The 24,363-nt window shown below is 44.1% G+C and overlaps 1 protein-coding gene across 1 annotated transcript in view; it reads right to left on the minus strand.

The window, feature by feature from the left end:
* The window catches only part of magi2b (membrane associated guanylate kinase, WW and PDZ domain containing 2b), a 127,256-nt gene that overhangs the window by 51,848 nt on the left and 51,045 nt on the right, over positions 1–24,363 (minus strand). The window contains 4 exon segments of the mRNA XM_030365817.1: positions 2,937–3,058; positions 3,368–3,425; positions 19,689–19,768; positions 20,656–20,884. Of these exon segments, the coding sequence (XP_030221677.1) occupies positions 2,937–3,058; positions 3,368–3,425; positions 19,689–19,768; positions 20,656–20,884 (489 nt within the window).

Raw genomic sequence — 24,363 nt, forward strand, 5'->3', positions numbered from 1 at the left:
GTGTCTGTGCGTGCGTGTGCTTGTGTGTGCTTGTGTGTGTGTGCGTGCGTGTGTGTATAACACGCTATTTTATGTTGAAATGCGACGTAATCCAGTGTTCACGAAATGTACACTGTCAACGTATGCTTTTGGCGACTGGGTTGGCTCTCAGATATACGTGTTTCTAACAAGATGATATCATTAAAAGTTACATAAAGTAACAGTTTAATAACACAAACGCAGGAAGCACGTGAGCTGCTAGTTTAGCGAAAGCAGCGTCCCTATTCCTAACAACCTGACGTTGTTGAAACATGCGAGCGAGCCGATCAAATCCTAATAACTATGCTCATAATGCTCATGTGTGGCACCGTTGCAATCGCCTGGAAGCGTAGATGTTGAAGGACACCTTGTTCGTCGGTGGGAAGATATTCACATGCTTCTGATTAACTAATGAATTGATTCAGCTATTCCCCCAGAAGTCTGGGGTCAAAAGGTCAAAAGGAGACGGCACCAGCCCCGTTGAAAAAAATAGAATACCACCCAACACACTCAGGAGATTAATGATATTTAAATGATTATGACCATGAAGTCTTTATTTGCATGGGTTTACATTTCGTTCTGTGTAGCATGGAAAAATCGGAGAAACACTCCCATTCAGAATGCATTGGTTTACATTTCGTTCTTTGGAAAACGGTTCTTTAGTAATAATATTTGAGGGAATATTTTTTTGTTGTTGTTTTAGCAGCGAAATGCACCGTGTGTGTGTGTGTGTGTGTGTGTGTGTGTGTGTGTGTGTGTGTGTGTGTGTGTGTGTGTGTGTGTGTGTGTGTGTCTGTGTCTGTGTGTGTCTGTGCGTGCGTGTGCGTGTGTGTGCTTGTGTGTGTGTGTGTGTGCGTGCGTGTGTGTGTATAACACGCTATTTTATGTTGAAATGCGACGTAATCCAGTGTTCACGAAACGTACACTGTCAACGTATGCTTTTGGCTACTGGGTTGGCTCTCAGATATACGTGTTTCTAACAAGATGATATCATTAAAAGTTACATAAAGTAACAGTTTAATAACACAAACGCAGGAAGCACGTGAGCTGCTAGTTTAGCGAAAGCAGCGTCCCTATTCCTAACAACCTGACGTTGTTGAAACATGCGAGCGAGCCGATCAAATCCTAATAACTATAAAACTAAAGATCAGACACAATCACTGACTGAAGATTATGCAAGTAAAAAGTATATTTCTCGCTAGAAATGTTATTAGAAACACGTTTAACGGTGAATCGGTCCTAAAATATTGCATTTCCCATTCAGATAATAAAGATTAATAAAGATCATACACATTCACTGACTGAAGATTATGTAAGGAAAATGTACATTTCTCGCTAGAAATGTCATTAGAAACGCGTTTAATGTTGTATCTGTCCTAAAATATTGCATTTCCCATTCAGATAATAAAGATTAATATAAGCTACTCCGTGTTCCAGAGCCGCGGGGGATTCTGGGAATTGGGGTTGTCAGTTGACAAATGGGGCTTTTGTTAACTTGTTTTGTTGTTAGGATTAAGTGGGGTTAATGGGTTCGGGATGTTATGTGGTTGTGTGTTGTTCTATTAACATTGTTTGTGTGTTCATTGTTGTTGACACCGTCACCGAGAGTGACGTGACCATCGTTTCGTGCAGCTGTTCCGTGTTGAAGTCTCGTTCAATAAAAACCAACTCTCGTTGTCGCGCGTTCAATAAAAACCAACTCTCGTTGTCGAGCGTGCCCCCCCCTACAAACGTGTCTCCCCCCCCCCCCTCAACAAACGTGTCGTCGTCCCCCCCCTCAACAAACGTGTCTCCCCCCCCCCCTCCCCGGTCAACAACAGTCTACCTCCCCCCCCCCCTAAACAATCGTGTCCACAATTTGCCGCGAAAGCCGTGAAACCGAAGCCCCGAAACCCGCCTCCACAGCGGCACGCGTGGATACTGTAGGTATAACACGCTATTTTTTACGTTGAAATGCTACGTATCCAGTGTTCATGGAAACGTACACCGTCAACGTTTTTTCTTGGCGACTGGGTTGCCTGAGGCCTTGAGGCCAGCTGCATGCAGACAGCACATGGCATGCTGACCCGTCGCGGCTGCCAGGTCTAACGGTAGGGTTTGGTTTGGAGTGATTACAGTCAGAATAACTTCATAGGCGGAGAGCCAGGCATCATGAGAACAAGCACCATAGTAGCATAATAGCAGTCCTTTCAGTACACAACAAACCCTTTAAGAATAAATGTTGCATGATGCAGTACTATAAGTATTATGTTTAGATGTATTATAAATAGTTGACCAACATTGGAGCAACACTGCTGAGTGCAGTGGCATGCCAACATTCAGCCAATGGGAATAAGTTAGTTATATCTTCTAATGCAAAGCCAATCGATTTATCCTTTGTTCAGTTGGTACCTCATGGTGTGTTGAACTTCAAAATATGTATTTTACAAGGTCCTGGTAGACGGGCAGATTTCATATTTGAAGTTATTAAGGATTGACTATTAATGAGCCACATCCGAGCCATTCAAGTCCCGCCCTCAATGGGCCAAATATGGATTGATTCAACTGATTCAAGTGAGATGAAGGGAGAAACGTCTAGAGGCAAACCAACCCCCCCCAAAAGGTTGTTAACCAGAATGTGAGGTCAGGGTCTAGGATGGAGATGGAGGGCGTTGGTACCTCTGTAGATACCGGGGAGAGGGAGAGAGGACAGACCCTATGATGGAGGTGGAGGGGGTTGGTACCTCTGTAGATACTGGGGAGAGGGAGAGAGGACAGACCCTATGATGGAGGTGGAGGGGGTTGGTACCTCTGTAGATACTGGGGAGAGGGAGAGAGGACAGACCCTATGATGGAGGTGGAGGGGGTTGGTACCTCTGTAGATACTGGGGAGAGGGAGAGAGGACAGACCCTATGATGGAGGTGGAGGGGGTTGGTACCTCTGTAGATACTGGGGAGAGGGAGAGAGGACAGACCCTGGCTCTGGATCTGCTGCTGTTGATCCACTCGCCTCTTGGCCTCCAGAACCGGGTTCTCAAACTGTGTTCTTCTGTTGATGTGGCTAAAAGGGAAGAAATCAACACCATCACCTAGAACCCTTACCTAGAACCTTCACTTCATTGACCTGTAAATCAGTCAATACATAAGAATGATATAAAACTTAGGTATCAAATTAATTAACAGCAGAACTGCTGTCTTAACAGCAAGAGCGTTTCACTATGAATTTTTAAACATACGGAAAATTAACAAATGTAAAACTTTCCACATTCAAGATACCCATTCTTCATTCATAACATAATCATAACATATCATGTATGACAAATATATTTTTCCGCTGCCTCACAGCAGTGTTAGGGACGGGGAGACTTACTCTACATAGTAGCTCCCATAGATGGGATCATCAATCTTCTCCCAACCATATGGAAGCTCTAATTGAAGAGCGGAGGAGAGCGGAGGAGAGAGGAGGAAGGAAAGAGGGGGGAAGGGAAGGAAAGGAATGAGGGAGCGCAGAAGGAGAGGAGGAGAGGAAAAGGAAGGCAAGGTAGAGGAGAGAGCGATGAAGAGTGAGGAGAAAAGAGAAGGCACAAAACGGACTTGTGGTTAGGTTCAGCCCGATGCATCAGTTCAGTGTTCTGTACTAACTAGTACTAATACTAACTAGTGGTTAGGTTCAGCCCGCTGCATGAGGTCAGAGTTCTGTACTACCTAGTACTAATACTAACTAGTGGTTAGGTTAAGCCCGGTGCATCAGTTCAGTGTTCAGTACCAACTAGTACAGGTTCTAACTAGTACTAGTTAGAGAGCACCAGAGCTCTCTAACTAGTACCAGAGCCTAGACATCGATGTAGCAACAGCCAACGGATCACACCTCAGTACTACCTAGTACTACACCTCAGTACTACCCAGTACTAACCCTCAGTATTTACTAGTACTAGTGCTACACCTCAGTACGACCTAACAGTACTTGTAATTCGCGATATAAACTATATGCGATATAAAAGATAAAAAATTGCATACGATAGAGATTTTAATGTCTTTATTTTTATCGAGATAATGCATGTTGAGGACTCTTTGGTCCGGATCAAAATCCAATGTTCATTTTTTGGTTTGGTGCGGTTCCTTTTCAAATTGCCATTTTCACAACATTCCCAGAATTTGTCAACAAACCCACATTTGTGCAAAGAACGTTAAATCATTGGACAAAAGGGTCTGGGGCGGGGGAAAGCGTTAAAGGAAAAAGAGGGGGGAAAAGCGCCGGTGAAAGTAAACAATCATGGATATCCAGCGTGATATACAATGATCTGCGGACCGGTCGAACTCCTTCTCCCTCAACCTGACTCGGAATGTGTTGAATGTGATGAATCAGCAATTTTATGTGTTTTCCATCATATCTTTTATGTGCTTTTGTCGGACCGTCGGGTGAAAATGAGTCGTGCCTGGACATGGAGCAAAGAGGAGACAGAATGTCTATTGGATATCGGACCCAAATATCCAATACACATTCCTCTTTACTCCATGTTGAGCCAGGACTCATTTTCACCCGATGGTCTGACAATGTGCTGCTAAGTTACCGCTAATCAAACAATAATTCCCATAATGCGTGTGTCTGAGCAGGTGCCTGTTACGTCCAAAGAGGCATATGATTTTTAGAACTGGATCGGACCGAGGTGCGTTCGCTTTCACATCTCAAGTGAACCGCACCAGGGTTCGTTTAAAAGCGAACCGAGACCACCTCTTCGGCTGGGTCTCGGACTGGCTGTTTCGTCCTCTCCTGAGTTTGATGGTTTGTATTCCCACCAGCCCAAAAGGTCCGCACCAAGGGACAAAACTTGTTTAGTGCGCACTAAACACGGGAAACAATTCAAAAGACAAATTCTATATTAAACAGCCAAGCTTGGCTGCAAGCAGAACAGCCGGCTTGGCTGTTCTGCTCCCACAATATGGAACACAACCTCCTTTTTATTGAGGTTATATCATATCACGGGATCGACAAATTCTTAACGATCAATGATTGATCATCAATTAATCATGCCCATCCCTAATTTTCAGAAAAGTATCTGTTCCTTGATTAAAAAGACAACAGTTCTCTGCATATTGGGTGGCATTTAAGAACCAAGGACCTAAACTAACTAAGGGTCGTGCCTTTTAAAATGGTTTGCACTCAAGGAAAGAAACCCAATACTTAACTCTATTTCTTTGTCAAATTCTCTGCAGCTAATGTACTTGCATTTTATTTATCTGCAACATTATGTTGTTTGATTACAGTGTTGCACAATAAATGTTCTCAAAATTACATACTATGTCCCTTTTTTTTTTAAAATACATTTAGCAGTTTGGCTTTCCTTAGGGTCTATGTAACCTGTTCTGAAATGGTTCTATTATGATTTATATATCGTGATATATCATTATCGCAAGAGGCTGCAATGTATATCGTAATATGGATTTTAGGCCATATCGTCCATCCCTACCTAGTACTATACCTCAGTAATACCTTATACTACCTAGTACTAACATTCAGTACTACCTAGTACTACACCTCAGTACTACCTAGTACAACACCTCGAGTACTACACCACAGTACTACCTAAGACTATACCTCAAAAGTACTACCCCTCTATAGTACTACCTCTCTATAGTGCTACCACTCTATAGTACTACCTCCTTCATAGTACAGACACCAGGCGTGTGTTGATTGAACCGTGTAAACAGAGCGTAGTGACTGACTCCTGTTAGTCTGTAGTGGTCACTAAGATGGCATCAACTTCACTTCAATGACACATGGACCCACAGGCACACCCAAACCTTTTGTTTGGCCGAGTGTTTTCTGTCTGTTTTATTTGAGCGTGCTAAATCCCTTCAAAGAGGCATGTGCGTATAAGTGTTGGCGTTTAGTGTGTGCATGTATGTGTGTGCATCTACGGGTTGTTAATGTGCTATCGTGTGATTATCTTGGCTGATTTCCATCTCTTTGGTGACCCCAGATAACCCTCCTCTGTACTGTGAAGCCATAGAATACATCACACACAAACTCCCTCCTACTGGGCGTCTCCAGCACCCTAAATGTCTGCCGAGCTTATCCACCCTCCCCCTCAAATGAATAGGGAGACAGTTTCCATGGTAACCAACACTGGAAACTGTGGCTTCTCTCCTCCCCGTCTGAGCGGAGAGCAGCATCCTCTCTTCATTTCCAGCCTCTAAGAGATCATCTGAGGGGCTCTGAGTTCAGAGGTGTGCATTTATTTATGGTTTATTGAGTTCACATGCAGTTGCTTTGAGGGTGTGTTGAGCTATTGGATAAATTAGCCTGTATTGTGTTAGACTGCATGTACTACGTTTGTGTCTGAGTATTTGTTTGTATTGTGTTAGACTGCATGTACTAAGTGTTTGTCTGTGTGTTACTCTGGTTCAGATGCTCAACATTTCGCGCTTAAGGCCATTGGTTCAGCATTTCAGTGTTTAGTCAACACTGGGAGACTCGGACTGCGGATGGTACATTTATTCTCCCCTAAGATCAATATATTGATGAGCATGATAGAACAAAGTTGCACGGCTCATTTTAGAGATTTTAGTTCTCTGTAGGTAAGATTTGGCAGAATCGCACAAGTTACCCAAGTTGGTCAGTGAGCATGTGCCAAGCAGCCTGCAGCTCACACACGCACACACATAGCACGCGCGAACGCTGTCGAAACGTTTTATTTCTTGATTCCTCAGGAGAATAAGGAAAATCATAAAATAACTAAGACTACTTCCAATATGGGGAAAAGTGGGGAGGGTTCTCCGGCCAGGTCCGTCTTGGTGTCTGACAACGGCGATATCATTTTGCATCCTGCAATGTCTTGCGACATTGATATCCCCCCCCCCTTCCGTCTGTTTTTAACGGAGTAGCCGTCGATAAACTCTCCCAGGTAAGACGTTCTGTCCATTGACTGTAGAAATTGTGATCAAAGAAGTGAAGAGACGATTTCTCACCTCGACATGCAATGGCGGGTCGTTCATTTTGTCATATTAAAACAGTTAAATTCAAACATCGCGCCAACCGGCATATCAAAACACAAGTCACGTGATCTTAAAGCGACAGCGTCCCTATAACACAGAACGAACACATGTCTATAACACAGTATGGTGAATTATGTCCATAGAGTCCACCACAAGACTACACTTTGTTGCTCAAATGTAATATTACTCTCCTCTTTGAGCCTCCCGAAATGTCTTTACACTTTGTTGCTCAAACTTAATGTTACTTGATGTCTTGCGATATTGATATCCCCCTTCCCCCCTGTGGACTGTTTTAGTTGTTTTATTTTTCTTATGTTTTGTGTGTTTCTTATGTGTGACTGTAGGCTACTGCTGCCTGTCTTTGCCAGGACACTTGAAGAGATGAATCTCAATGATGATTATTATTTTCAACTAACCAATAGTAGTTGCCATGCTTTTTAAAGTCAATGCACTTTTCATCCCTGAATAACAGTAAAAGCTATTTATTAATTGATTTGCATGCATAGTATACTACACTTTCCATTGAACAAATACCCCGGTTACCCATAAATTGACTCAGTTTTAATGTAATCAAATGCTCACACACTAGCTGCTTTCAGACACACGTGTAAGTCCTGATGTTCTCCTGATGAGAGAACAACATATCCCGACAATTGTACCCTAAAAATCTCCTGAATAATACTAACACTGAGGTAGTATTTTCTCCATAGGAAATGCAAATTACCTTATATGTGAATGAGGAGTAGAAAGTCGGTATTTCTCACACCACTTCGGTGGGCGTGTTGATGATGCTTCTACATGTCATTGAGTGGCCCCCTAAATGATAATCAGCCTGTTGCCTTTTGTTCACTGAATGGTTAGAAAACTATTTAAATGTTGGCGTTTGTTGGCATTTGTGGTGAACGCTAAAAGATAGGTCTTATCATAACCCTAAAAGTACACATCATTCATTAAATAAATGAGTTCACAGCTATACATGTACAGAAAAAGATTTTTTTATTACCGTTATTATTATTATTACTGACTATTATTACTGACTGAGTTTCTGGTTGACTGAAGCGTAAGACTATCTCTTTCAAGTTGACTGATGTGTAGGAGTGGATATTGTGCTAAGATTGCTCCCACCTAATTTCTGACCAATCAGGGCAGCTCCATTCTGAATGTTTCAGGGATACTCTTGCCTGCTAATCACATGAGCTAAGCGTCACCAGAGCGGCAATTTAGTTTCTCAATGGCAGAGAGACTATGCTTTTTTGGGGGTGTTTATTTTAATCTTTTGCTCTTTCCAAGTCCCAAATGTTGCCCATGGTTATTGAAGTTTATAACCTTTGATTTGGTTACCATATTATCCAGTTCATCTGCAGTTTAAAACTGTTCCCAGGGCTCTTAACGTTAGTGAGTTCATGTCAAAAAATATCCTAAACCAGCAGTAGTGTGGAACAGGAGTGTCTTTATTTTTCTACATTCTCAGGCTGTTTTTGTAGGGTCTGGTGTTATGCAAATGTTATCCAAATGTTTCATAGAACCAAGTGCAAAGCACTAACAATCGCTAGGTTAACCCACTCCCTGTATACAACAAAGTTAGCCACGATAAGATGCTACATAACTAAGTACTAATTAAGTACTATAACTAAATAAGACGTGAAGACAAGAAATGCAGTAGACTAAGGCCCAATCCCATTTCTAGCCCTTACCCCTTCCCCTTACCCCTCCCCCTTACCCCTTCCCCTTGCCCCTCAATACAGAGGGGTAAAACGTTCCCCTAAGAAATGGGACGCCCCTCCATTACGTGGCTTCATCGTCGCTGACTGCTATGTCAACAGAAGCCACGAGTAGGAATGTTTCAGATCAAGCATACGTTGCGTTGCCTCACATAACATAATGAATTAGTGGATAAAAACGTCAGAAATGCTGGCGTTAACTTCCCTATGTGATGCGACGCGTCACATGGCTTTAAAAACTCGCTGGATCTCCATTGTAACTCCGTCCGTCTGCTTTTCTGTGCATATGCTCTTTCAAATAAATGCAGACATAAAACACTCCCCTCAACATATCAAAACATTTCCATAGGATAGGATAGGATAGGATTTTATTTGTTGTCATTGCACATACACACAGGTATACACAGGTGCAACACCAAACCACTCCCCAGGGAAACAAAAGGCATGCCATAGGGAACAACGAAACCAACTTACTTAGGAACCAATATTTGGTGGAGTTCACATAAAAAAAGGTATGAACAATGATAAAAAATAAAACAAAATCAAATTAAATTTAGCTCGGCTACACACACACACACACACACACACACACGCACACACACACACACACACACACACACACACACACACACACACACACACACACACACACACACACACACACACCAAAATACTAAATTACAACAAAAACAATGGTCTCGTTTGGTTGATACATTCATTAGGCAATTGGTATAATGACACAGACATTCAGTGGGCTATTGAGCTCAACACAGAAATACCAAAGTAGAAAACAGACGCAAGAATGAAAAGATTGAACAACGTAAGACTCACTCCCACTGTTTTCTGGCGATCATTTCCGATTTTAGGAACTCATTGTCCCTGGTCCCCCTGAAATTAATGAGCCGTCTGGTCTCCTGTGGTGTCCCTGAGGTAAAGGTGGAAAGGAAATCTTCAGTTTGACAGGCGAGCGACGTAGCCTAGGTGGCAGCTTTACCGATATCAAAGCAGTGCGCCGGTATAATCAACCAAGGAATAGTAGTAGTAAGCATATCCACTGCACACAAATGTTACTTGAAACCTTAACATGTCATGTCAAGGGTTATCGGATATCTATCTCAACAAATAGCGATAGCGGAACACATTATCATCGGCTTCTAGTGATTCAAAACAAACTTGACTAGTGAATCAAAACAAACTTGACTAGTGATTCAAAACTAACTTCACAATTAAAAACCGCTCGAAAATAGTATTATTACACCAGTCTGCCGTAATTAAAGTGCTGAAAATACTTACATTTGTGCGTGTCCTTCGCTTGAACCATCGCTGCTGTTTGTTTATTTGGCGATTTCGGTTGGCCACTAGAGAGCGCTAAAATATTGTATAGTTCAACGGTTATTTACCGTTATGTCATGTTTAATATCGAGCTCAGAGATCGCATTGTCCGTGTATGACTTCGAGCTGAATATACAGTCAACTTTACATCATGAGTCCGAATGATAACAACTAGTAAAAATGCATTTTCGGCCGGATTTTCCTCGAAGCCCTCCCTTTGAAGTGTGGTCCTTGGATAGCTTTGTTTCAAGCTACGTTTTCGCTTCGTTTCAAGGGCTACGTAGCCTTTTGTCTTCGCCCTACCCCTTAACCAAAATGAGAATTGGGACACCCTTACCCCTTCAAACCAAGGGGGAGGGGTAAGGGGGAGGGGTAAGGGGTAGAAATGGGACGCACCCTAAGTGCCAGGACATACAACATACAACAAGTAGGAGGGGAGGGACAGGGTGGCTATACGGAGTCTTGGTGAACTTTGAACAGGTGAGTCTTGAGTCTTTTGTGGAAGCTGTTGAGCGACTCTGGGGTCCTTTCATCGGCAGGGAGCTCGTTCCACCACTGTGTTGCCAAAACAGAGAAGAGTTTTGACTTGAGGATCGACTTTTTCTCGCTCTTAGCGATGGCGGTACCAAAAGTCCAGATGAAGTAGACAGGGGTGCCTTTGAGCTGGGGTGTGTGATTTGACCAATGCATGGAAGTAGGCAGGGGCAGTTCCATTGACTGTCGTGTATGCCAGTACCATTATCTTGAATCTGATACAAGCTAATACAGGGAGCCAGTGGAGCTCCCTGAAGAGGGGGGTCATATGGGAGAATTTAGGTAGGTTGAACACGAGGCGGGCGGCAGATACGCTGAAAAGGTTTAATTGCGCAGGCAGGGAGTCCAGCCAGGAACGAGTTGCAGAAGTCGAGGTGCGAGATGACGAGCGCTTGGACCAGGAGCTGAGCTGCTTCCCTTGTGAGAAGGGTCTGATCCTGCGGATGTTGCAGAGGGCCAATATGCAGGATCGGGCCACCACGATGATGTTCACGGTGCAGCACAACTGATTGTCCAGTACCACACCAAGGTTTCCGGCAGTTGGTGATGGAGATACAGCAATGTTCTCGACAGTGACCAGTAGTCCAATGTGAGGACAATTTTCCTGGCATTAGGAGGAGATCAGTTTTGTTGAAGTTAAGCTTCAGGTGATTGGCAGTAGTCCAAGTGCTGACGTCTGCCAGACATTGTGAGATGCATGTGCAATCAGGGGTTTGTAAGAGGGGGGGAAAGAGAGGAATAGCTGAGTGCTGACAGCGTGTGATGTGATTACGTAGCCCAGGGATTTGGTAAATAGGGAGAACACAAGGGGTCCCAGTACAAAGCCTTGAGGGACACCAGTTTTAAGAGGGCAGGGTTTGGACAAGGAGCCCACTGGTCTGGAGTGGAAGGGACAGAGGGAGTCCAAGGAGAGGGAGGATAGCAGAGTGTCGGAGGTTCGAGAGATGGTCGTGAAGACAGGACAGTTGAGGCAAACGTAGGGGGAGAGAGAGATTTCAGGTTCCTGGGGGGGTGACAATGTGAGGAGTACGGAGGAGGGAGGGGGAGAGAAAGAGCAACAAAGGAATGGTCGGACACAGGGAGCGGGATAACGGAGAGAACCGGGGTACCGCACAACCCCGTGAGTATCAGGTGAAGTTGGTTACCGGCCCTTTGTGTCGGAGGTGAAGGGGTGAGTTTTAAGTCAAAGGTGTCAAAAAGTTATGTAGCAAGATGTGGAAGTCGCCCAAGACTGAGAAGGGCATCCATGTCATCGTAGAAGTCGCAAAGGGGAGCTGGAGGACGGTAGATCACCACAATGTAGAGCTGGTAGGAAGGGTGACACTGACAGTGTGGAGATCAAATGCAGATCTGGTTAAGTGTTCGAGTGGAAGGACGTGGTAGGACCACTTCGGCGAGATGATGAGTCCAGTCCCTCCTTCTCGCCCCGATGGTCTTGGGTTGTGTCAGAACGAGTAGGCGGTAGAGAGGCCAGCTGGAGCGGCATAGTTCTCTGGAGCGATCCAAGTCTCTGTAAGCGCAAGGAAGTCGATTGTCTTGAGGGATTCGTAGGCCAAGATGGAGTCTGCCTTCTTGACCGCTGATTAGCAGTTCCAAAGTCCTCCCATCAATTTGAGGTCAGTGCAGGTAGAGAGTGGTGGGTGGCACAGATTGGAAGGGTTACTGCGCCGAGCAGGTCATCTTTTGAGAACCACTAGGGCAGTGGTTCTCAAAGTGGGGTCTGCGGCGCATTGCCAGGGGGTCCGTGAAGAGTTTGCTACAAAATATAAACATACCGTATTTATGGAGAAAGTGGTTGGGCTATCGTCAATACTCCCGTCTGCGTAACGTTAAACTATGTCAAACCGGATGTCTTCTTATCGCAGCTTCTGGGGAGACTTCGTCGCAGTGAGTTTAGTTTTAGTTTAGTCAGTGAGTTTTCCATCCACTTGGATGATTCAACTGATGTTGCTAGCACAGCACAGCTAATCGCGCTTTTCTTTTTTTTTCTTTGTGTTTTCTCGTGGGTTGTTGCTGCAGTGAAAGAGGTAGCCGACCCTCACCTCACTGCACTCAGCGAGCACTTCACCTTGTACTTGGCGGATGTGAATACGGATGCTGGGGACTGGGTGACAGATCCCTTTGCTCCAGCAGTATCGTGAAGCCTCTCTACCAAAGCAGAGGATCGGACTCTGATTCCAGCAGGTGAGCCATGCAGACTTTTGGCCCTCTCTCTCACGTGAGAATCCTGAGCTCACAGCACAGGCCATGCAGGTACTGCTTCCATTTTCCACTTACTTATGAGTCATCTTTCTCAACTTTGACTGCAATGAAGAAGAAGCACGGAGCTCGTCTCAATGTGGAGATTAACTACATTTGTGTTGCGTTATGAGGGGGTCCTTGAAAATGGTCTGCCCTATGAGGGATCCCCCACTACTTATTGACAATAACACAGTTAGGATTAGCACAACCAACTGAAATGCTAAGAACAAAAGTTCTGAGTTTCTCTTCCCACCAGCAGCGGATAAATGCAACAGCCTTCATCCATAGAGCTAAACTACATTTATAAACCTAGAATTATGGTTTATATGTATCGACCACTCTAGATAGAAGTCGGCGCTACAAGCCAGTGATTATTTGAACTCTGGTACGTGACTATGGGTTGCTGATAACATCAAGGTGTGCAGTTGCATCAATACACTCTAGTTTTGAATACAAACTTTTGCCAAAAGAGGGACAGACATCTATTAGTTGTTTATATTTTAGGGGGGTAATAACCTCAAAAACAACGGTCTCCAAGTAAAATTGCATGTTGACCAGAAGTAAACACATCAAACTCATGACCAACCATGTTTCAATCATGTTTCATTGACAAAATCCACCATCAATGTGGAAAATTATTTGTTTACCCCTTACAAGCCCAGGCAGCATCGGAGAGAGGCCTCCTTTAGATAAGCAAACTTAGTTGTTTTTGATAGAGACTGGAAATTTGTCATGGGTAGACTATGGTATCTCCTATTTTTAGCCGTCTTAGAAATCCAAGCCTAACTTGTATTTGTTAGTATTATTTTTATTTCCAGATTTTTTGGCTCTATTTGTTTGAAGTTGCCTTTTAGTGGCCACTTCAAAGTGGCCTTAAAGCGGTACAAACTTAATTTCGCAAACGTCAGTTTTTACAGTGGGTATTGACACAGTATGCTTTAGAAACATGGTTGTTGATTGTTTTGATAACTTCCATTAACCAGCTTTAAGGCATACCAATGACATTACCATACCGACCAAGCTCACCACACCTCCACGCACAGAAGACTTATACTTCTCAAAATATAGTGTCACCTGCCCTTGGCAATCAACATGTCCATGTAGTGTAGTGGTGTGACCTTGACCTTGATCATTAAGCGACCACCATACCCATCAAACATTAGGACCCTGTCATTGTTGCTTGCAACTATATATATAGTTACAGTATATCTGTTCAAGTGTCGGGAGAATTATATCTCTGACATCTTTGCCCTTATTGCTATGAATTTTACACCATATAGTAACACCGGGACCTGGTACTTGTGTGCCAAGTTTGCCGCTTTAACCGCTTCTGCCAGCAAATCAGTTTCTGTGTGGGTGTTTGGTCAATTTGTGGTAATTGTGTGACACCCACCAATGTGTGGTCACATTTGTGTCATTGAATTTTGTTTCCATGTGTAATCAACAAGCTTCCACATTATTTACAGTATAAACACTATATCATCGTGAATTAACATTCTTTCACTAAGTTAGCATGTACTAAATTGTAGTTTGAAGCCATCCAGGGCAATGTAGCACCTTACTTCGCTTTAGGAAGGTCTGCCCAGAAGGCTTGGCTCTTTGGTCTTTCTGCTAAGCGAGGCTAAACAAACAGAAGTAAAGTTGCCCCTTTTTTCAAGTTGAGTTTTAATTTTTGCTCCATGAACAATTGGGTCGACTTCATTACATTTTTTAAGATTGTAAAAATGTGAAGGTCGATTTCAAAAGAAAGGTTAAAAAAAAGAAAAAAGTTAAGCCGCTGAAAAATGGAGCTCCACATCTCAACACACACGTAGCGTGTGGTGTCCGGGAAGCCTAAACTTCAAAAATCACTGTCTGTCCAGAACGAGCACCACACATCCACACATACAACGTTGCGTTATAGCCTACTATAAGTGTCATACTGATACAGATGAATAAAGGATTGTTTTATCTGATCTAATAACCTTGGTAAATATGGAGAGGTTTCCAATTTCCTAGCAAATGATACAGGGGACACACATTCCATAAGACTGCATTTTCTGTTGACTGTTGCCTTCTATAGCTCGATTCGGATCTCAAACTAAGTGTCTTTCTGCACTTCATGTTTGATGGTGATTTTCAATAAATGTGATGCATAAAGTTAACCCCTGCCTTTTAGCTCCTTGAAGCTCATTTGACGCATTTTGACCTCTGGCGGCTGTCTCTTTAGGACAATCTGAATCCTCCCTCTTGACCAATTAGATCCTTGACCTTCAACCATTCCCTCAAATCTGACATTCGGGCGAGGAACTTTGGCCATTTTAGTGGATGGTAGTGTTATAGCTTCGTCATGAGGGAATGTGGCTCATTTTCTCGCGGTCCCCTCTGGGGTTTCTTCTAGACAAGGTTTTGGTGTGAATAGGATTTATTGCTTAGGAGATATGCCTGTTTCCTGTTGGAGTCCCTGGAGGCTGTACGGTGTGGGCTCAGAACTGTTCTGATACCACTTATTCCTTGGGAGATTGGGAATCTATTAGAGTTTTGAATTAGGCGTATGGCTTGTGAAAATATTTGAAGTATGTGCAGTTTTTGCATCAAATGCAGAATCTAGGGAACATTAGTGTGGGGACCTTTATGGGTAGAGCGGGAAAGTTGGAGAGATTGAGAAGATGCATCATTTGACACCAGGGTAGGGCTGTGCGATATGGGAAAAAAATGAATAGCCTGATACATTTTCTCCATTTCACGATATACGATATATATCTTCATATTTTGAAATCTCCTTTAAAGGACCCCATGACATCGCACTTTTACCCTTTACTGTTTTCACTACAATCCCTGCAGACTATATACCATTCTTGGTTAACTTCCCAGGTGGTTTCCATCAAAACATTTTATGATTTCATGTTAGTGATTAATCACAATTGAGTTGAAATAAGAAAAACTAATTATTCAAACAAAGCACAAACTGCAAAAACAATCTTCCACGTCACAAAAAAGGGGCAATATAAAACTGAGCAGCTCATAAGAGAGAGAGAGAGAGAGAGAGAGAGAGAGAGAGAGAGAGAGAGAGAGAGAGAGAGAGAGAGAGAGAGAGAGAGAGAGAGAGAGAGAGAGAAAAATTGATAGGCTTATAAACATTAATGCTGAATCATCTTAAAATATTTTACACAAATAACTAATTTAGGCAGCATTTTCATTATATTTAGGCCATTGCAATGAATTAAACTAAATTATTAAAAACTAAATTTGATACAATGTGTTCGATATTTGTGAGCCCATTGAATTTGTTTATTTAGGAATTGTAGGTGTGCTGACCTCTATCGCCTTGCCGGGGTCGACAGATAGATAACTCCTCTCCCAAACAAACCATGATGACGCTCTTCGACTAGGCTACTGTTCAAGGAAAATGTCTATATTCAGTTTTAAATTCTTCTTACAGCTCAAAAGAAGAAGCACATAGGCCTACAAGCGGAGCTTCTGGAATTGGAGAAAGAGAAGCTGATGGTGATGCGAGAGAAATTAAATGATGAGAAGGAGACTGAAATTGGATAAGGAAATGTTTTAATTTATTAAGGAATATTTTAAGTGTGAACAATATTGTGAATTAATCTGAACAATGAAATTAAATAATTTATACAATTATTTAACTTTTATAGTTTTGTTTTATATTAACTTTTATATTGTTTAATTAAATATTTTAAATCAAACTACAATGTTTTACTTTTAATTATCTTGTAAAATAATCTGCAAATTGGTTATTTCTGGCAGTTCTGCTATTCTGGGCACCACCATGTAGGCCATCATGCCTCATCTTCAACCATGCCCTCAGGGTCCGGGAGGCTAGCCATCCTGCATACGGCAGGATGCTGTGTTATGCACAGGCATAACAAAGCAGTGGCCTTCACAAACATCACTATTCTGATACTCAGATGGCACGTCTTTCTTCGAACAGCCGTGTCAGCTGACCTGAATACTGCGTGCTGGTTCGCCGGCAAGGACGTCTGACAGTTTCTGCTGTGAAACGCAAACTTCCAATGCCTGACAATGTACCATAACGGCTTTTGGGACAACAATGTATTTAGGGTTCAGAATGTCCTATGTATGAAGAATAACGCACGGCAGTCAGTTTTTTATTATCTTTTAAAGAAGGCGTTTATCGTTTTTTGCAAATGAACTAATTTGCTACCTGCACAACCACTGGCAAGGCTCCATGTCTCATTGCAGGCCACTCCAGAGCAGGATGTAATTGTTCCAGCAAATTAAAAAATGAAATGTATTGGCAGATGATAAACTGAAATTAAAATATGTTCAGGAAAATTTAACACATCATTATGTGGTCTCAGTAGCCTTTCAGCAATTACATTTCTGTTGTGATGTTCATTGTCTTCATGTGATACAGACCTACTAGCAATGCTGCTCCCATTTTTTTCAGTTATTGAGAGTTATTTTGAGCTTAGGATCCTAACTTATGATATTCCTTAGGATAGTCTTGTAATGGCTAAATTCCTATCTTAAGAAAAGATAGCATTTCTTTCTGAGTTAAGTTAGGACACCTCCTTCGGCAATACCAAAAACCCTAACTGCCTTCCTATCTTAAGATAGGATAGGATTTCAGAGTTAGGACGTTTCTGTAATGATGCCCCAGATGTAGTATAGGGCAGTCGGCCTTATGCTTTTGAAAAGATTAAACTTTCACCCGTTGGTTGTGAGACTCAGGCCGGTTGGTTCCTCATCCTAGATTTAGCTGTTTGCGACCTTTTGGCATTAGAATAGAAGTTTAGGCTGCATATTGGCCCCATGAAGTAAGAGTTTTGAAGATCTCAGTGATCGGTTTGCTTTGCATAGCAGCAGGGCAGGGATGGTAGGAGTGATGCAAACACATAATGACTTTAACAAAGGCTTTTTTTTTTAGCAAATTCAGAGACGATCTGCAATTTTAATGGATTGGTTGCATGCATATGTTTGTATTTGGTTCAGAACCATCAGATTTTCCCCCATCTGATTCTGAATCATCGGATTTGCCTGTCTGATTCTGAACCATCTTATAAGACTTAATATAGTTCAGAATAGGGATGTCCCGATACCACTTTTTGACTTCCGATACGATACCGCAACTTTGGCCGATACCGATATCAGACCGATAAATAAAAATAATAAAATATATGGAAACACTTTTGCTCATGATTTCCAATTAGCCACTTAAAAACATCTCATTGAAGAAAAGTTGAATTGCTTAAATCAAGTGAAAAGATTTTAACAGAGTTCAATTAGTAAACAATTTAAACATGCACGCGATTTAAAAAATGGTTGGACACAAAAGAATGAAGAGTAAAACAAATATCGAAAGTGACAAAGTTAGAATACATTTGAGATAATATATAGAATAGCTAAGCTGTTACAGCCTGAAGCCATATAAACGGGGGATCCCACACACAAATGCCCGATATATAATGAATCATATTTCCAATTGTTTAATCATTTTAATCGATTGGACATCCTCAACGTCCGAAATGGTTAGCTTTTGTAATTGCAAACAAGCAAAGCTGTGATCGCCTCTATTCCAAGCTGGAGCGTGTGGCGCCAACACTCGGGCCGCGTGTTTGCGCTCGACAACAGCCGAGGAGAGCCTTCTCGTTAAGGATGAAACGCTGCTAAACTGCTGACATGGCTGTTCAACAGGCAGCTCCCATGCACTAGCTCTCATGCGCATGCGCCTAATTGGCGCATAACACGCTGCGCGGATCAGATCATATTTTTTACAGATCCTATATCTGGATATATCGGATCGGGACATCCCTAGTTCAGAACCATCTGATTTGGTTCGGTGTGGTCCAGAACCATCAGGTTTTCCCTGTCTGGAGTGGAGACAGAAGAAAGATGCCACACACATTCTCTCCGATGTCAATTTCAATGAAAAGAGGTACGACAAAACATTCTTAGCAGATGATCTTTGCTTGAAGGACATTCAATGAGAGAGAGCGCAAAGAGCACCTAGGACATGGTTCAGAAGGCGTATCCTCATATCAAGTTTATGATTACCAAGTTGCCAAAAATGTTCTATACAATTTATTTAGTCGTTCCTTCTCGCTGCAGATTTACTGCTGTTGGATCTGCCAACCTCTGCTACCGCTAACTGTGTGCTTAATCTATTCTGTGAGGGTGTGTCTGTGTGTGTCTGTATGTGTATTTGTGCGTGCGTGTTTCTGTGTGTGTGTGTGTGTGTGTGTGTGGTCTGTGTGTGTGTGTGTGTGTGTGTGTGTGTGTGTTTCTGTCTGTGTGTTTCTGTGTGTGTGTGCGTGTGTTGTGTGTGTGTGTGCATGCGCGTCCAACATGGCCTCCATGCTGAGATGGGAGTAGTGAGAATCCCACCAAACGACCTTAAATTCAGCCTGCACACCTGTCGTAATTGCCGCCGTTAATGCAAACGATGCATATTGCTTCAGAAATATCTGGTACTTATCTTTGGCAGCCTGGGCCACGTGCATAGGCTTGTCATTAGGGCTCTCTGGATAGTTGGCTTTACAAAAGCAAGGGCATTTGGCAAAACAACATGCCAAATACTGCACAAGATCCTCCATTATTGGAATCCGCTACATTTGGAGGAAAAGGTGTTGTGTGTATCCATTATCTGCTGTTTGAACTGCCATCAGACCCACATTGCTGGATCATGACTGAGCAATGTTTTGTATCTCTAACGTTTATGTCCTTATGTACATTTATTATGAATTGCGGACAGAAAAAAAAAAAAAAGTGTTTCTGTGTGTCTTTCTGTGTGTCTTTCTGTGTGTGTGTGTGTGTGTGTGTGTGTGTGTGTGTGTGTGTGTGTGTGTGTGTGTGTGTGTGTGTGTGTGTGTGTGTGTGTGTGTTTGTGTGTGTGTAACTCACCGTCCTCCTGGCACTCCTCTGGTGGTTTGGCTTTCTTGGCCAGACGAGGGTCGAGCCACGACGTGGTTTTGGTGTTGTGGCTGAAAGGGAGAGAGGGAGAGAGGAGAAAGAAAGGGAGGAGGAGAGAGAGGGAAGGAGCAGGGAGAGAGGGAGAGAGGAGGAGAAAGAAAGGGAGGAGGAGAGAGAGGGAAGGAGCGGGGAGAGAGGGAGAGAGGAGGAGAAAGAAAGAGAGGAGGAGAGAGAGGGAAGGAGCGGGGAGAGAGGGAGAGAGGAGGAGAAAGAAAGAGAGGAGGAGAAAGAGGGAAGAAGCGGGGAGAGAGGGAGAGAGGAGGAGAAAGAAAGAGAGGAGGAGAAAGAGGGAAGAAGCGGGGAGAGAGGAGGAGAAAGAAAGAGAGGAGGAGAGAGAGGGAAGGAGCCGGGAGAGAGGAGGAGAGAGAGGGAAGGAGCGGGGAGAGGAGAGAGGGGAGGGGATAGAAAGGGAGGAGGAGAGAGAGGGAAGGAGGGGGGAGAGAGGGAGAGGAGAAAGAGAGTGAGAAGGAGATAGAGGGAGAGAAGTATATTGTGCTGTGTACTTTGCATGTATACATGTTGTGTTGGGTGTGTGCGTGCGTGTGATTGTGTTGTGTACTGTGTGTGTATACATGTTGTGTTGTGTGTTGTCTATTTTGTTATTTCTTGTGTGAATACAAGTTGTGTTGTGTACTGTGTGTGCATACGTGTTGTGTTGTCTGTGTCTATTGTGTTGTGAGTTGTGTGTATATACATGTCGTGTGTGTGTATATTCGATGTGTACTGTGTGTGTGTATACATTTTGGTTTGTGGGTGTCTTTTGTGTGGGGTACTGTGTGTTCGCATGTTGTGTTGTGTGTGTCCAATGTGTTGTGTAGTCTGTCTGTCTGTCTGTCTGTCTGTCTGTCTGTCTGTCTGTCTGTCTGTCTGTCTCTCTCTCTCTACAGTAGTCTCTTACTCTATGAAGTACACCTCTCCCTTCTCGGTGTAGGCCATCTCCCAGTTGTCAGGCAGTGGCCCCAGATCCTCGTCCTCCGTGTCAGGGGCTTTTATGGGGGTCTTTGGGGGTGATTTGGGGGCCTCTCCCCCCTCGGCAGTGGGCTCCACAGAGGAGGGCCCCTGGCTGGGGGACTCCTCCGGCCCCTCTCCAGAGGCGTCCGTGCTCTTGTCTTCAAGCTCACTGGATTCTGGAGACGAGCACACGGAGACATACACGCTCGGTCAGCGGTGAACCGTTCAGACCAGGGGTCAATAGAACCAGTACCACGAGACCCTCCCAACCAGAACCAAGAGACACTCCACACAATAACACCCAGTACCACGAAGGGGGACGAGACACCCCCCAACCAGTACCACGAGACACCCCCAACCAGTACCACGAGACACCCCCAACCAGTACAACGAGACACCCCCAACCAGTACCACGAGACACCCCCAACCAGTACCACGAGACACCCCCCAACCAGTACCACGAGACACCCCCCAACCAGTACCACGAGACACCCCCAACCAGTATCACGAGACACCCCCCAACCAGTATCACGAGACACCCCCCAACCAGTACCACGAGACACCCCCAACCAGTATCACGAGACACCCCCCAACCAGTACCACGAGACACCCCAACCAGTATCACGAGACACCCCCCAACCAGTACCACGAGACACCCCCAACTAGTACCACGAGACACCCCCAACTAGTACCACGAGACACCCCCAACAATAATACCCAGTACCACGAGACACCCCCAAACCAGTATCACGAGACACCCCCAACAATAACACCCAGTACCACGAGACACCCCCAACCAGTACCACGAGACACCCCCAACCAGTACCACGAGACACCCCCCAACCAGTACCACGAGACACCCCCAACCAGTACCACAAGACACCCCCAACCAGTACCACGAGACACCCCCAACCAGTACCACAAGACACCCCAACCAGTATCACGAGACACCCCCCAACCAGTATCACGAGACACCCCCCAACCAGTACCACGAGACACCCCCAACCAGTATCATGAGACACCCCCAACCAGTACCACGAGACACCCCCAACTAGTACCACGAGACACCCCCAACAATAATACCCAGTACCACGAGACACCCCCAACCAGTACCACGAGACACCCCCAACCAGTACCACGAGACACCCCCAACCAGTACCACGAGACACCCCCCAACCAGTATCACGAGACACCCCCCAACCAGTACCACGAGACACCCCCAACCAGTACCACAAGACACCCCCAACCAGTATCACGAGACACCCCCCAACCAGTATCACGAGACAATACAAATAAGATAATTAATAATGCTTAGAATAAATATGCAATACATATGAGACAGAGACAGAGAGTAAGAGAGAGAAAACAGCAAATGGTAGTACAGAGTGAGCTAAAGCTTGACAAAGACAGTAACAATGAAAGAGAATCTGAAGTATGTGTGAGAGGTTGATGGAGGATGATTCCTGGGATTCCTGCAAGTGTGTGAGCGCACCCTATGTTGCAGCTTTAAAGGTGCTATAGAGTGGGTTAGATGTTTTTTTTTCTAAGTCAAAAGCCACATGTGAGATGTTGCAAGCACTTTTATGAAAACATAGGTCAGTATGACTGCAACATGTGATTTTGTATCGTTATTTTCAACAGAATTGAATGAACATGTTAAAAAAAAAAGGAAACAGTTTTTCATCTTCTTAACAAAATAATCACCTGTGCAAAACAATATAAAGCTGTAAGTTACACACATTAGCTACCATTTAGAGCATTGGCTTCGTCGCATTGTCCTGCGTACTACGGTGACTGTGCGTTCACACCACTGCGACATTTGTCGCCCGTTCGCGTTGTCGCCGAAGTTTAGTCGCGCCACAAATCATAATCTGTCGCTGTGCAAGTTTTGTCGAATTTGTCGCGCTACAACAAGATAACCACCATTGCATGTCTTTTTGTAGAGAGTATTGATTAGACAGAGATTTGGAACACACAAGACCGGAAACCATAGCAACGCCGGCAAACAAACCCCGAGAAGCACAATCCCTATGAGAGCTCCCTGCGCTACGGCCATCCGGAGGCGCACAGCGCTTTTGGCCGTGATATTATGTATACAATTATATTATATTATATACTATTATATATAGAGCTCCGGGAGTCGCAAACGGCAACAATCACTTTCTCCTCCATGCTGCAGTTCACCCCGGACTGCACTGCACTGAGTTTGACGGTTGAACGCTGACTGGCTGTCATCACGCAAAATCCGCTTCAAAGTTGAGATATTTCAACACGAGCGAATTTGTCGCGCTACAAATCCTCGTTAACGCGCTCGCCTGTGCAAGGCGGAAGTGTGGTGCGACAAATCAAAACTTGTCGCCGGTTTTCTCTCGAGAAAAATTTGCCCGATACGCGTCTCTACGTTCCCTTTGTATGTGATCCTGTCGCCCCACTGCGTTTGGTGTGAACGCAAAGTGAGGGTTTCAGTGCGCCCTAACTTTAATCCCCCGCCCCCACCCTTCTCCGTTCCATTTGGGAACATGTTTGGTTTAATTTCGCTTGTTTCGTATATTTTTATTAATTAATTAAGGGCCCCCAACACACAAACTGTCGCAGCCGATGATGCAGCAGCACAGCCACAGAGTTTTACGCATTCCTCATACTGAACTTTGTGCCGCTGCTGTAATTGGTGGATCAGATTTGTCGTGCTTCCACTTTTAGCCGCAACGGTTTTGCTACACTCTCTACAGATGACCTGCAGCTGCTACTCATCAGTTTTTTTAAACCCAAACTATTTCCATATTATGGAGCCGTTGTTTCGCCTCTTCGAAACAATTTCGTCTCCCGCCGCCGTCTCGTTTTCTTTACCTTCTCGTTTTCTTCTCTTATCCTCCATGTTTGTTGTGTTGTGAGGGGGTGGCGGGGGCGGGAATGAGGCGTCTTTGCACACGGCACGTTCGGAAGGACGGAGTGGGAGGGATCGCGCTCGCGCTCACAGTCTCCAAGGCAAACACAGACTATTTTAACGCATATATCGATATAAACGATATTGTCAAATCTTGTATCCCCTTCGAAATTATATCGATATATCGTACATAGCCGATATATCCTGCAGCCCTAGGGGAGGGGGGGGTTATATTTACCATGGCAATTGTTTGACTGGTTGATTTATGACATCATGTGAAAGAGAAAATAAAAGAAAACAAGAGAAGTCCAGTTTCTGTCTTTCTTTATTTAAAGTCGTCCTGCAATGCCCTAGAAGCTGCTCACAGCTCTTTGGCCGAGACACCAATATGTCAAGGCACTCTCAGTATGACCAAAGGTAGTAATGTTGTTTTTTTGGATATAAATGCATAAGAGCGCTTTCTATAACCCCCCTCACCCCCCCCCCCCCCCCCCCTCCCTTGGGGACTCGGCCTCTGTTTAACTTGCGCCGCGACGACTCTGATTGCAAACTCTTCCAGATGACGCTTATCCGCGGTGACATCATCTGCATGCACCAGTGGCCGGGGTGGACGCCAGTCTATGTGATTTTATTTCCGCCCGTAAATGACAGGACGCCTTTTATTGGTTCACCACCACCACCCCCCCACCCCCAAATTATATTTTTTGGATATAAATATAATTTATATCCAAAAAAACAATGCTTTCATTGACCTTTCAGGTTCACAAATTT

This window comes from Gadus morhua, chromosome 9, assembly GCF_902167405.1.
Source record: "Gadus morhua chromosome 9, gadMor3.0, whole genome shotgun sequence".
Classification (NCBI taxonomy): Eukaryota; Metazoa; Chordata; class Actinopteri; order Gadiformes; family Gadidae; genus Gadus; species Gadus morhua.